The sequence below is a fragment of the Papio anubis genome, chromosome 4 (assembly GCF_008728515.1).
Source record: "Papio anubis isolate 15944 chromosome 4, Panubis1.0, whole genome shotgun sequence".
Classification (NCBI taxonomy): domain Eukaryota; kingdom Metazoa; phylum Chordata; class Mammalia; order Primates; family Cercopithecidae; genus Papio; species Papio anubis.
The window spans coordinates 115,457,830-115,472,254 of NC_044979.1; the positions used below are offsets into that span (position 1 = coordinate 115,457,830).

A 14,425-nucleotide genomic window follows, 5' to 3' on the forward strand; every position below is an offset into this window, starting at 1 on the left:
CAAAACCGGACTTGCCAGGGGAGAACTTCATGGTAGCCCCATCCTGCCCACCCCAGCCTGGCCCCTGCCCTGAACCAACATTGCATTTTTAAGTTTCTAAAATCAGATCTGAGCCTGCCACTGTCCTATCTTGCCCCTGCCTCACGCACAGACTGTTCACTCGTGACCTCTGTCCAATCCCCCGCCAGGTGTCTCCTGGCTGCCCAGGATGTCACCCTTGCACTCACAGGGCCTCTGTCCTGCCTCCCCTGCCACACTGACGGGGGCCACCCTGCCCCGCTCTGGGCGTTAGAAGGTGGGCTTGGCATGGATTGAGTTCTTTTAACAAAAGATGCCAGGGCTTGAAGGGACTATGTGTAGGAGAGTGAGGAGCAGCCAGGGAGACAGCGGGGAGAGGAAATTCCAAGATCACACCTCCAACATAACGCAGAGATTCCAATCGTGTCCTCTATTCACAGGACTGATTGTATCTAGTAGAAACTATTTTCTCATCCTTTATCTTTTTCCTAACTTTGCGAAGCAGAAATTCTTTGAGCCTGTCAAGAAATGTCCCTGTTTTCTCTGGACGGTTTGCCCGCTGCCCTCCATATGCTGGTCCCTCCCTCCCCTGACTCAGGGTTGCAGAGGCAGCTGCGCTGGGGTCCTGTGAACTGTATCGTTTGCACCCCCACCGACACCGCGCTACTGCCCCCAGCAGTGAGTTGGAAGTCAGGCTTTGCCCTGGACTCTACTCTTTGCTGCCCCTTCCAGCTGAGGGGTGTACCTTTTGCCCCCTATATTCTGTATGCCCTACTTGTAAATGTCCCTGGCTGCTGAGGTGCCAAGAGCCCTGAACCCAGAGAGTCAACCCTGCTCTTCTCTGTTCTAGCATCTGGAGCTGTGTCCCACGCAGCCTCTGGCATGGAGTACACGGAGCCACCATGGAAGCTTACATCCAGACCCTGGTGCCAGGTCCCTGCAAGCCCTGTCCACCTACCTGCCTGTCTGGGCGCTCCCTGGGCCACCCTTTCCGGCTCATTGAACATTGCCTCCTCCTATTGTCCAGGGAACAGGCTGTGAGACTCCCCTGGGGCTGGTCCCTCAGACTCCTCTGAGTCCCCTGGGTTGTCTTTGCAGGGCAGTGTCTTTTTTACATAGTGACCCAAGCGATTTCAGCAAGAGTAGGGGCCCTGGCTGCCAGGCTGAGCTGAGAAAGCCACATCCCCGTGCCAGGGTTGGGCAGTCAGGGTGGACAGCAACAGATGCAGGATGGAATGTTTTGGTCTCTTCCCAGAGGAGTCCCCCTCATTGCCCTGGAGTAATGCTCCCTTCTCTCCATCAACAGGTGACTGAGGAAGTCCACCGGCTGCTGAGAAGATGCCCCTACCACTTTGTGTGCCGAGGCAAAGTCAGTGTCAAGGGCAAAGGCGAGATGTTGACATACTTTCTAGAAGGCAGGACTGATGGAAACGGCTCCCAAATCAGGTCCCTGGGCTTGGATCGGAAAATGGGTCCATATGGGAGAGCTGGCCTTCAGGGCAGACGTCCCCCGGTGTGCCCCATGCCTGGCGTCTCAGTCAGGGCTGGGCTCCCTCCACACTCCCCAGGCCAGTATCTGTCCTCTGCAGCAGCTGGGAAGGAGGCTTAGTGGAGCCCACGTGGGCCTCTGGGGTGCACTTGGGGTGGGAATGCTCCGGGGGCGACACAGGCCACGGTGGCTCCAACCAGGACCAGCCAGACCAGCAGAGCAGGGAGCCAGCGGCCAGGGTGGAGGAGGAGCATTGTCCAGGCGTGGCCTGTGGCCTGAGGACCAACCACCCAGCAGATGCAGCACAGCAGTTACTCAGTGAGGGGAGGACACCCGACTGCACACACTTCCAGGCCTCCCTGGAGAGGTGTCACTCCATCCCTCCCTCCATGGCGTAGGGAGCACTGTTTCTTTCCAGAAGGCCTGTTCAGGTTTGGCCAGGTCGGCGTCAACGTCAGGACCTTCAGAGCATCCACCAGGGTTACAGCAAGAGCTGCTGAGGTGTGGCTGGCAGAGCGACCGAGGAGCTCTGCAAGAGTGTGCCGTGAGACGGTCCTGTCCAGCCTGCCTAGGTGGGACCTGACATACAGGTGGCTCCAGCCCTGGGCAGAGGCTTCAAGAGCCAGGGTGGAAAGTCAGGCCTCTCTGGGAAGGTCACAAGGCCTGGGGTTGTTCACACCACGGGCACAGTACAGAGCTGTCCACACTTGAACTGGACGGTTTGGGGAGAATTGAGAAGCTGCCTCTCACTGCATGGATAGTGGTGGCTGCTGGCTTTCAAGCGTGGTTTTTTGCTAAGAGCCAGAGGCAGGTCTTCTGGAGTTCTCAGGGGGCCCTGTGACCCCCTCTCCACAACCATGGCCAGCATCGGCTTCTTGCTGCACCTGTGCATTCTCCACCCCTCCACCAATGGCTTCCAGCTCCTAAAACACCTGGCCATTCCCCATCCTGCACCGGCACTGTGTTTGTTCAGAGAAGACGAAGGGTGTCATTTCTTCCCTTCCCTGTGGCCTCTTGGATCCTTTACATTTAGCAACATCAGTGTGAGGCTCCACTTCTGTTGAATATGAGCGGCCCTCACACCCATGATGGAAGATGCTGTTTCTCCAGCAGAACCAACCCTCCAGGACGAAGTTTCAGAATTGGCTGATGTGTGTGAGTGCAGGTGTCCCTGTTGTAATTTGCAGGGAAATTGACTGCAGGTGATAGTGTTGACGTCTGACAGCCTCCCACGTGCATGTCTAAATAGTCACAGTGAAGATGAAAATGAGGATGAGGGGGACAGGGGTCCAGGAGGGCCAGTGGGAAGGGACTATCCAGTGGTGTGTAGAAACCTTGGATCTCGGTCACAGGGAGGAAGGTGGCTAGAAGTGGGAGGGAAGCTTCTGGGTAGGCACCATAGTAGGGAAACATCTAAAGACCCACTGCTCTGAGGTGTGGTCAGAGAGGTTTCCGTGGACTGCACATGAGGCTTGAGCCCTGCCTCTGCTCAAAGCCAGCAGGGTTGGGGGTCCCCCTCCTCACTGCTCCTCAACAGCTGTAACCCTTTCCTGAGGGCCCCGACTTTTCAGAATAGGAGCAGAGAGAAGCCCAGACTTCCTTCCCTGGAGTGTAGACCCATGTGTGGGACCTGCTGCAGGCTAATCCCTGTTCGCACAGGTGGGTGATATCCTTGGCTGCTACCATCAGAGGCAGCCCCCTGCACAGGGAGGGCCTGACCCTGCCTCAGCTGTGTGGCTGTGTGGGGGCGGCAGGTGCCTGGGCCATAGCTGGGGGAGGCTAGACCCTGGGGGCTTTGCAGGGTGGCCAGTGCAGTGATGCCTGGCACTTCCAGCTGAGACAGGAGTCCAGACAGAGGTGGGCAGGGTGGATGATTTTAGGCAGGGGAGGTGGGTAGAGGCTGCATGTAGGGGCCTCCGTCTGCCTGTCCTTAGGGTGTGGACTAGGTGTCTAGACAGGGTTGTAGGGAGTACTGTCCACCCTTCTTTCTCTCTGGTCAGGGCTGTGGTCTCTGTGATGGTGCAAGAGGCAGGATGGTCTCCAGACACCTTCTTGCAGAGTGATTTTGACCAATGCCTTTCCAGCACCTTCCCCTGGCTATGACAGGGAGCTCCCAGGCCAGGCCACATGACCCCACAGGTAGGCTGAGCCCATGGCCCCACTGGAGATTTTGAAGGCAGAGCTCGGGCGCCTTTTACCTTCCTTGGGTGGTCCTCATGTCGCTGCCCACTCACGTTCCTGGTGTTCTGGCATCATCTTGTGCTGCTGGGGGCTGGGCTTCTGTGAGGTCCTGGGGCAGAAGGAGGTGCTTGCAGGGCCTCTAGCTGCTATTAGGGCGTCCACAGGACCTTATGTTTATGTGGAATCTCCAGGCTGTCATCGAGGGCTCCTGAGGGCTCCTGAGCTCATCCTGAGGACCCAGGGTCCTTCTGAGCCGGCTGTGGGCTGAGAACCTGGCTGGGGCACTGCTGTCAACCCCTCCTCCAGGCCCTGCCTTGTCCCTGCTCCAGTGCTTTCCCCTCTTCAGGACAAATAGTTTGTCCTTATGGTCCCCTTTCCACTAGGATTTTCTCATCCTCCTCTGTCTATCCCAGCCGGATTTGAAGCAGTCAGTTCAGACAGGAGCCACAGGGAGCCCGTGAGGGTGTAGTGCGGTGGTGGTGAGTGTGGCCACCCTGGCTTCCCCGGCTCATCGTGCTGCTGTCCTTGACCCATGAGCTGTTGAGAAGGGCGCAGAGCCCCTGGCCAGCCAATCCTGTTGCCCCCAGTGCCACTGCCCACCGTTGGCCATCCAGGTGGTGGGTAGACAGAGGAGTGAACCCCAAGGGTGTCCATGCCCCAGTTCTAAGCCCTGGGGCCGGGTGCTGTCACACAGCCAAGGGGACTTTGCAGGTGGAACTACAGTCAGGGATCTAAGGATGGGAGGGGAACTTGGATTATCTGGGTGGGCTCAGTGGCCCCTTGGAATGGCTGAGGGAGGCAGGAGAGCCAGGAAAGATTCGAAGTGTCACAGAGATGGTGCCATTATTGCTGGCTTAAAGACAAGGGGCCAGGAGCCAACACCAGAGGCTACTCGACAACCCCAGCCCCAGTCAGCGAGGAAGCCGGGTGTCGCTCACACAACCAGAAGGAGCTGAGTTTGGCAACAACCCAAGTGAGGCTGAAGCAGATTCGCCCCAGAGCCTCCAGGCGTGAGTGGAGCCCAGTCCAGCGACACCTTGGTTTGGCCTGTGAGACTGAGAAGAGAGCCAGCCACACTGTGCCGTGCCTGGGGTCCACAGAGCTGCGAGGTCACACATGTACATCCTGGAAGCTGCCCAAGATGTGGCCACTTAGGGCAGCAAGAGGAGGCCATCGCGGGGACCATGCTCCCGTCTCCGGGCTCACGACTGTTCTGGAAAGGACCCCATGGCAGGCTTGGCAAGGTCTCCACTTCAGGGGCAAACATCTCCATCATCAGCAACTCCAAACCCCAGCCACCTCCTGGGAGTTCAGGAACTGTGTTTAGCCATAACGTTCCTTGGGGTTTGGTGAAAAACAACTTCCTTTTTATTTGTGAGAAAACTGTATTATATTGCCTTATTTATTTTTAATCATGTACAATATTCATGTACAAATGTTAGAGCCATTCGGGTAGGATTCTCTCTAAATTATTTATTGAAGAGGCTTTGTAAATAGTGCACCAGTTACAGGTGCTGCCTGTTTACTCGTACCAAAAATGAAGACAAGCCCCACACCCACCTCAGCCCCTGCTTGGCCATGCCGTGGCCCTTTGGAAATGACCCTGTGTGCTCCCCTCGCAACCCTTGCATGCCTTTCATGCCTGACGCCGTAGAGTAGAACACAACCCCGGAATGCTTCCAGTCACTTGCAGGGACCATGCCGGCCCGGGTGGTCCACGCCTGCGGGGTGTCTCTATCCTGCAGGAGGACGCCCCCACAGACCCAGCAACCCAAGTTGGCAGCCCGTGTTTCTCAGACTTTAAAGCCACCAGGGCTTCTGGAACACCTGTCATAGAAGCAATAACTTTATACTGCAGAGATGAGTCTGGTCTGAAGCAGATTGGTAATTTAGAGATAAGCCACGCATGCAAGTTTGCCCCATCCTCTGGCTTGGGGTGGTGGGAGGCGGGGAGCTGCCACTCCCAAAGCCCCCACCCCTTCCCAAAGACCCAGCTCTGAAACCTCAGTTCCTGTAGGTTGGGCTGCCCGGACTGGTCCGAGCTCAGCACCCCAGGGCTGGTGAGCAGACAGAGCCGGCGTTAAACCCCGGTCAGGTCATTGTCACCACACCCTTGCTTGGATGAGGAAGGAAGGAGGCAAAGGCACCCACTCCATCCAAGATCTGTTCCGATTGATGAGTCTCAGTACTGGCCTGACACTGACCAACGGTGGTACGCTGCAGTTGGTTGGTGCAGAGTCTAAAGGATAACATATCAAGGCTTACCTGTGATAGGCCATTTTAAGGAAATGGTGGCACTCTGAAGGCTGTCCCCATTCACCTTCCACAACACTGGTACCATCCTGGTAGAAGAGTCCTCTGAACAGGACACCTGTTCAGGCCTGGGGTCCCCATGCTAGGCTTACCTGGGTGTGAGAAGGTCAAACTGGGTGGTTCAGGCCTTCAAATTGAGCTTGGGGGTGACCAAGAGAGGGGTCACATACCCCAAATAACCATCGGTGCACAAATCATTCCATGCTCTTTGGTACCAGGCAGGAGATGCTGCAGGCAGGTGCCCATAGTTGGCGAAAATGGGCAGTAGGGGAAATGGAGTTGCTTCAACCTTTCTCAGTCCTGGCCCTCACTGCACCCACCAAATCAAGCTGAGCTGGGTGGGTTGAGACCAGCGTTCCAGCTGGACTGAACCTGTGGGGAGGAGCTGGAGCCAAGGACCCCCCTTGGCAGGGCCTGAGGACTGCTCCCGTGGCATGGAGAGCAGGCCAGGATGGAGCCCCGGGTAGACTTTGAAGAAGGCTCAGTGGGCTCAGCAGAAGGAAGGCTCTTCTCATAGTTGTGGTTTTCTACAGATGGATTTGGGTGATCTGAATGTGGTCAGGCCCTGCCATTGGGGAATGAATGCCACACAGGATTGGTCTGTAAGCTGCAGTGTCTGATTCTGTGTGAACTGACAGCAAGGAGTTGAAGGGCAGGCCCCGCCCTTGGGAGAGAGCACGGGCGTGGGCCGCTGGATGCAGGGCTCCCAGGGCTGTGAAGGCAGAGGGGTCCCTGGAGGCAGACAGGGCGGGCTGGGGGACAGCAGCAGGGGGCAGAGCCCCAGCCAGGGCGGCTGCTTCCTGCACGTAGACATTCTTCCCACACAGGGCCAAGTGCCCATGAACACAGCCCCAGACAGACACACGGTGGGGAGCTTGGAGCCCTCTGCTCACCCAGGGGTGCCCTGGGGCACACACTGGAACGTGTTCTAGGGGCTTCCTGCCTTATTCTGTGTGTTCATACACTTAGTGAAAGCAGATCCTGTACTAGGATGTGAGGATATCTGTCGCCTCCGTGGTCCATTCTATAAACACCAGATTCAATTTCAGGTGCCACACATTTTGGGGCTAGACTTCCCTAAACAACATGCCATTGTGAAATGATGCATATATTTGTATTTTTAAATTTCCCTGAAAATTTATTCTGTTCACTACCTTAAAAAATAGATACTCCACTAGAGGCCGTGCTTAATGTGTGTGCCTGCATTACGTGTGTGAACGCGTGTTTCTGTCGTGTGTGTCATGCACATCTGTGTGTTGCGTAGCATAAGCCAAATGAAAATTAATCATTTGTTCATGGGATTCATATGAGGAACAAAATTAAATTTGAATACAGTCAGATAAAACTGCCGCGCAGGGCATTTGGGGAAACCATCCCCGAGTGCCCTGATGTGATTTCCCTCAGAAAATCCTTGCTATTAGAGGAGAAGGTCTGGGCAGGGGCAGCAGCATCTCAGACATCAAGTCAACTTTATCATCTCCTACATCAGCACTGAAGTCCAGGGGCATTGAGGCACTAACTAGGTTCCATTTTCTTTGGTTTTGTTAGTTATTTTTTTCTTTTAGGTTATCGGTGTGCACAGAGGCTGTAGAGAGAGCCTCAGGGTGGTGACGGCTGCAGGAATTCGGCCCTCCAGCTCCCCTCCAGTTACTGGGAGCCAATTTGGAGGCCAGGCCTTCCCAGCTGAGTGTCTGTCAGCTTCCGTCTCTCTCAGTTGTTGCAGTGGAAGAGCAAAAATAGACAGGTGGCCTTCTTGGATTGTGCTTCACAATGGACTGGGAAAAACATCTTTGAACTCAGAAAATCAGGCTGGGCGCAGTGACTCATGCCTGTAATCCCAGCACTTTGGGAGGCCGAGGCAGGTGGATCATTGAGGTCAGGAGTTCAAGACCAGCCTGATCAAAATGGGGAAACCCCGTCTCTACTAAAAAAAAAAAAAAAAAGGTTAACCGGGCATGTTGGCGGGAGCCTGTAGTCCCAGCTACACAGGAGGCTAAGGTGGGAGAATCGCTCAAACCCGGGAAGCGGAAGTTGCAGTGAGCCGAGATTGTGCCATTGCACTCCAACCTGGGTGACAGAGCAAGACTCTGTCTCAAAAAAAAAGAAGGAAGGAAGGAGGGAGGGAGGGAGGGAAGGAGGGAGGGAGAGAGGGAAGGAGAGAGAAAGAAGAAAGAAAGAGAAAGAGAGAAAAAAGAAAGAAACAAAGAAAAGAAAAAAAATCAGAAAATTGACCACAGTGGCAGCCACCTGGCCTGACGCTGTGTCTTTTGTACCTGACGGGTCACTCATTTTAGGTACAACTCCTTCATTCTTTGTGAAATTAGTGAATTTCCTTCTACCCGTCACTAGATTCAATATGTTCTATTAATACACCAATAACCACAGGGGAAGGGCACTCATCACTCTCCCGCCTGGTTACCACAGTCTCCGTGGGCCTTTTGCTGTGACTACAAATAAACACTCGTCATTAGTATCTAAGTCGGGCTTTACAGTAACTGCACCTTCTGTGTGCTTCACCTCACTCTCTACTTCAAACAGCCCATGAAGGGAGGTACTATTATACTCCTTATGTTGGCAGTGAAGAATCTGAGGCCCAGAGAGGTTAGGGACTTGAGTAAAGTCACACAGCCCTGAGAAGCAGGATCAGGGTTCCATTCCTGCTCTATCCAGTTCCAAGCCCTTGTGTTTTTCATTATGTTTAGTGCCTCTTTGCTAACAGCAACATCTGCAAAATTTGTGTTGGTTTTGATGGAGAACTCTAGCTCATCCACATGCAAGGGGCCACCTCAGCAGGTGGGTTCTGAATGCAGCCAAGGCTGTCCCCGTGATGGGTGAGTTGCTCCAGCTGCCTGCCCTCAGAGCAGGTGCCCAAGTCCTCACTGGCACTGGCAGGCCTTGCCTCACATTGCTAAATTAAAGCAATGCAATTCCTTTTGGGTAAAAGGAATTCCTCCTTCTTTAACAACTGATCTCCAGCAAGGAAATAAAAATCCCTACTTTGTCATATCAGACTATATTCTAAAACTATATTTGAGCGAAACCTGTCATTGTATCTAATTTCACATACACAGGATCTCCTTAAACAAGGAGAGCTGTTGCCATCTTTTTCTGTAAGGCCTCTCTGACATCAAATGGGAAGAAATGGTGGTACCTCCAGACACCCTGAAACTACACACCATTTCTTCCCTGCTCAGTTCTGTGAGCTATGGGAAGGCCCTTGGTTGGATTTGCTACTTCTACTTTCGTCTTCCTCTGCTGTAGGCCATTTAATGTTATTGTCATATGCTACTGGTGACAGTAGGTATAGGTGGGTCCGGGTGTCTTCCCAGGGATTAGAGGATGTTCAAAGGGTCGATGTCAGCAGGAGTGTTCAGAAGGCAAGAGAGGGCTTATGATGGATGGTGAGAGATTTGACAACCACCAGAGCACATGTGCTCTGACCCTCTCCTGGGCATTGGTTCCTGCTGGTACCGGGCGGTTCAGACCTTCAGATAGGTTGCTTTCAAAAGAGCTTTCAGACACTTATTGAGAATTAATGTTTAAACAGAGATAATAGCCTAGAGGAACTCCCGAGAGATCTATCAAATCTTGTGGGCTGAATAAATATCTCATGCAGGACTGTGCAACAGTAGCCCAGAAAAACCTGCCTGTGGGCATCCACCTCCCAGGTGAGCGCAGTGGGAAGCTGGCAGCCAGAACTTGTTTCTCACCTCCCACCAGCAACCCCCCACCCAACTCTGGGCCCCAGGCACATGAAGCACAAGTCTCAGGGGACCATTCCCACATTGGGGGATCCTGAGGGAGCCCATCGCCGCCTCTTGCATACAACTGTCCACTAGGAGGCACACGCCCAGTGTGGGAGAGATGTATGGTCTTGCCTTCCACCTGTAAAAACTACACATATGCAAGCCATTTGCACTCGGGAACTGCATGCCGTGAAAACTCCTAATGGTGTGGAACTTAGTTTGAATTTGAAATCACACCTCATGCACAAAGGGACAGGCCCAGGCCCGACCTCAGGTCATCCGCCCACTGGCTGCAGAGCATCCCCGGGAGCCATGGCGAGGCCCGTGGAGCCTGAGCTTTGTGTAGCTCGTGCACTTATTATGCACCACCTCCCTTCAGTCATCACTCCTCTTCCTCCGCCATCTTCATTTATACTGATTGCACACCCCCCGCTCAAACAATAATGTCCTTATTCTGACCATCTCGTAGTGGTAGATTCCATTCCTATTTAAGGTAAGCCCAAAGCCCACTTCTGGATTTTCTCGACTGTCTGAGAGAAGTTGTGTCAGCGCCTGCGTCCTTCTGGGTTTGGCCGGATAGGGTTGTGTCCCTCTATGGAATGGAGAGTGATGGGGGCAAGGGTGTCATTTTCTCACACAATACAACTCACTGAGGATGCTTCTGTAGAAGTGAGAAACACGATGACTACATTCAGAATTACAATAACTCACTCTCACTGGGTAACTTCTCATGATAGATTTGTATGATCAATACGGGTCTATTTTTATGTCAACTGAACACTGTAGAGTACCTTCCAGTCTTTTTCAAGATTGTTAAATTGAGACAAGTAATTGAATAATTTGTCCTATTTTTATTTTAAAAAAGTGAATGGACTGAAATGTTAAATGTGAATGTACATTTCTTAATTGCAACTTTTCTACTGAGTGTTTGCACTATACTTTCTGGAATCTTATTTAACAAAAATAAAGGAAAAAAATTGCTTGACTAAACTCTGTGGCCATTTCAGTTGAAAAATAAATGGTTATGTGGATGTTTTGAAGACATTCCTGCGTGTTTCACATACCTTCTGGGGGAAGTTTTATTATTTAAAGTATTAAATACTATGTAACCTCACTTAGACTAAACCACACATGAACTGTTAACCCCCGTTACATACTATTCTTTTTTTTGTTGTTTAGACAGTATCTGGCTCTGTTGCCCAGGCTGGAGTGCAGGGGCACGATCTCAGCTCACTACAACCTCCACTCCCGTGGTGACATTACAGGTGCATGTCACCATGCCAGGCTAATTTTTGTATGTTCAGTAGAGATGGAGTTTCACCACGTTGGCCAGGCTGGTCTCAAACTCCTGAGCTCAGGTGATCCACCCGCCTCAGTCTCCCAAAGTGCTAGGATTACAGCTGTGAGCCACCATGCCCAGCCCATTACATGCTATTCCTATCCAATGTTTTTGTCCTGTGCCTTTTTGAATCTCACAATTACATTTTAGATAATATTTAAAATGTAATATAGACTCTCCATTTTACTAGTCCTTCTTGTATCTTAGAATATCTTGCTGAGATAGTATTGCTTATTTGGTCTCTCAGAAGTTACTGTAGCTCAGGATGCAATGATAAGTTCATTTTACATTCATCTGTAAATACTTTATTTCATCTCCTGTCTTAAAGGATAAAACTGATTACACGATCTGTTGAAAAATTTTTTTTAAAGTTTGATAATACCATCCCATTCAAGTTTAGTTGAATGGTGAAGATGGCTTCCATTGTTGTCACTGAAGAATCTTCTATCTGCTTGTTTTTCCTTTGTGTGTTTTCTTGGGGTTCTTCAAAGAAACAGAACCAAGAGGGCATGTGTGTGCTATCAGAAAGAGAGAGGGGGCAAAAACAGGACAGAGAATTTAAGGAATTGGCTCACATGATTGTGGGGCTGGCAAGTCTGAAGTCTATAGGAAAGGCCAGCAGGCCAGAGACCCAGGGAGGGGTAATGTTGCCTCTTGAGTTGGAAGGCTGTCTAGAGGCAGAATTCCTTCTTCGTTTGGGATCTCAGTCTTTTTTCAAAGGCCTTCAACTGATTGGAGGAGGCCCACCCACATTGTGATGGTTTATCTGCTCTACTCAAAGTCTACTGATTACAAATGTTCATTGCATCTAAAAGATACCTTTAAAGCAACATCTACTCACAGGGACATCTACCGCTGTGTTTCATCAAATGCTGGGACCCATGGCCCAGCCAAGCACATACAACATTAACCATCATATGTGGTCTATAGTTTTCCTCTGATTGTCTCTTCAATTTCAAATGAAATCAATTCCTAATAAAGAGAAGTAAAAAAATCATTATGAAGACTGCAATAGTCCAGTAGAAAAATATTCAAAAAGCACATACAGAATCGTAACCACCTGAGGGGTTCTTCCTGCCTGCTGCATAAAGACAGTGGCATTGTGGTAGAGAATGAGTTTAAAAGACCCAACGCTAGTCATGCCACATGGGAGACAGAGTTTGCACTGGAATCATCTCATGCTCACAGGTTAGAGGTTTTTCAAAGGCAGTCTGGGGAAAGAGGTAGGGATGGTGAGGTAACAGGTACTTGCTGCTGAATGGGACACAGATGAAATCACAGGGGGTCAGAGCTGTCCTCTAGGCTGAATGGCTTCTGGGTGGAGCCATAGGAGCAGGGTTGGTGGGTCCAAGTGGAGCCATGGGTGTCAGACATGCAAAAAAACCCTGAAAAGATACTCTAAGAGTCAATCTACAATAGTGGTGTGATTTGCAGGGGTAATTGGGGAAGGTGCATATCTTATAACCTCCAGAATAATAGCTGACACTCGTTTATGTCTACACCTTAGCAGGACCTGGGCTCTTCTCCTCACCCCCAGCCTGATGGCCTCCCATTAGCTTTACAAAAGCAGCTGAGTTTAGGGGGAGGCCTATTATCATTTAAAGTATAGCTTAACTGTCTCTCGGCCAAGCATGGTGGCTCATGCCTGTAATCCCAGCACTTTGGGAGGCTGAGGTGGGTGGATCACCTGAGGTCAGGAGATGGAGACCAGCCTGGCCAACATGGTGAAATCCTGTCTCTACTAAAAATACAAAAAATTAGCCGGGCATGGTGGTGCAAGCCTGTAATCCCAGTACCTGGGAGGCTGAGGCAGGAGAATCGCTTGAATCCGGGAGAGAGAGGTTGCCGTGAGCCGAGATCGCGTCACAGCACTCCAGCCTGGGTGACAGAGCAAGACTCCTTCAAAAAAAAAAAAAAAAAAAAAAAAAAAGAAAGAAAGAAGAAAAAAACCACGTCTCTCAGAGTTAGCTTGGCCCAATAGCCCGGGAATAATTAAGGGAAAGGCAAGATGGGGTGTGGGTTAGCTCACATCTCTTTCACTGTCATAATTTTCTGACGGAATTTTCAGAAGCAGTTTCAGAATTATCAGAGAAAGAAATACAACTAAGCAAAAAACATATGGACATATATATGTTCAATGAAACTGTTAAATGCAAATTGAAAACAATGATGGACCACAGTCATCTTTCAATGTGCCAAATGTTTTTAAATGTATCATGTTACAGGAAAGGGGTCCCCATCCATCCAGACCCCAAGAGAGGGTTCTTAGATCTTGCGCAAGAATTCAGGGCAAATCCATATAGTAAAGTGAAAGCAAGTGTATTAGGAAAGTAAAGGAATAAAAGAATGGCTACTCCATGGATGGAGCAGCCTCAAGGGCTGCTGGTTGCCTATTTTTATGGTTATTTCTTGATTATATGCTAACTAAGGGGTGAATTATTCATGCCTCCCCTTTCTAGACCAAATAGGGTGACTTCCTGACATTACCCTGGCATTTGTAAACTGTCATGGCCCTGGTGGGAGGGTAGCAGTGAGGACGACCAGAGGTCACTCTTGTGGCCATCTTGATTTTGGTGGGATTTGGCTGGCTTCTTTACTGCAACCTGTTTTATAAACAAGGTCTTAATGGCCTGTATTCTGTGTTGACTTCCTGTCCTATCCTGCGACTTAGAATGTCTTAACTGTCTGGGAGTGTAGCCCAGCAGGTCTCATTTTACCCAGCTCCTATTTAAGATGGAGTTGCTCTGGTTTAAATGCCTCTGACAATAACGCTGGCGAAATGACAGTGAGGTCACACTTGGACACTGCTCCTGGGACCATATTGAAACATAACAGGGACCATAAAGCTTTCACATCCTTTAACACAGTCCACTTCTGGATCCTATCTAACAAAATTGGCAGACACAAGTACGAGGTTTTCTAATGCAAAGGTTATCACTGGTATTTAAAATGAGGAAAAATTGGGAACTGTGCTGGACAGAATTTTAAAGACACTCCTCTGTATTCCATGCCCCCAGTCTGCAGAAGCTGTGAGTGGGATGAGACACTACCACTTCCAACAGTGCAAGGGGCTCTGTGATCTGGCACCCTGGACCTCTCATGAGCCCTTAAAGCAGAGAACGTTTGCTGGCAGCAGGAACAGCCAGTCAGAGGGATGCCAACCCTGAAAAGGTTTTGTTCAGCCACTGGTGACTTGAAAATTGAGGCGGTCAGGTGATGAGGAATGCAGCGGCCTTCAGGATCTGGGAGCTGAGCAGCCCCCAGCTGACAGTCAGCAGGGGAACAGGGAGCAGACCTCAGTCCTACAACCACAAGCCACTGGATCCTGCCAACCTGAAG

The 14,425-nt window shown here is 50.9% G+C and overlaps 1 protein-coding gene across 1 annotated transcript in view; it reads left to right on the plus strand.

The window, feature by feature from the left end:
* ADCY1 (adenylate cyclase 1) overlaps positions 1-7,932 on the plus strand; it is a 143,328-nt gene extending 135,396 nt beyond the window's left edge. The window contains exon 20 of the mRNA XM_003896011.5: positions 1,325-7,932. Within this exon, the coding sequence (XP_003896060.4) occupies positions 1,325-1,627 (303 nt within the window). The 3' untranslated portion in view covers positions 1,628-7,932. The remainder of the gene's footprint in view (positions 1-1,324) is intronic.
* The last annotated feature ends 6,493 nt before the right edge of the window (positions 7,933-14,425 follow it).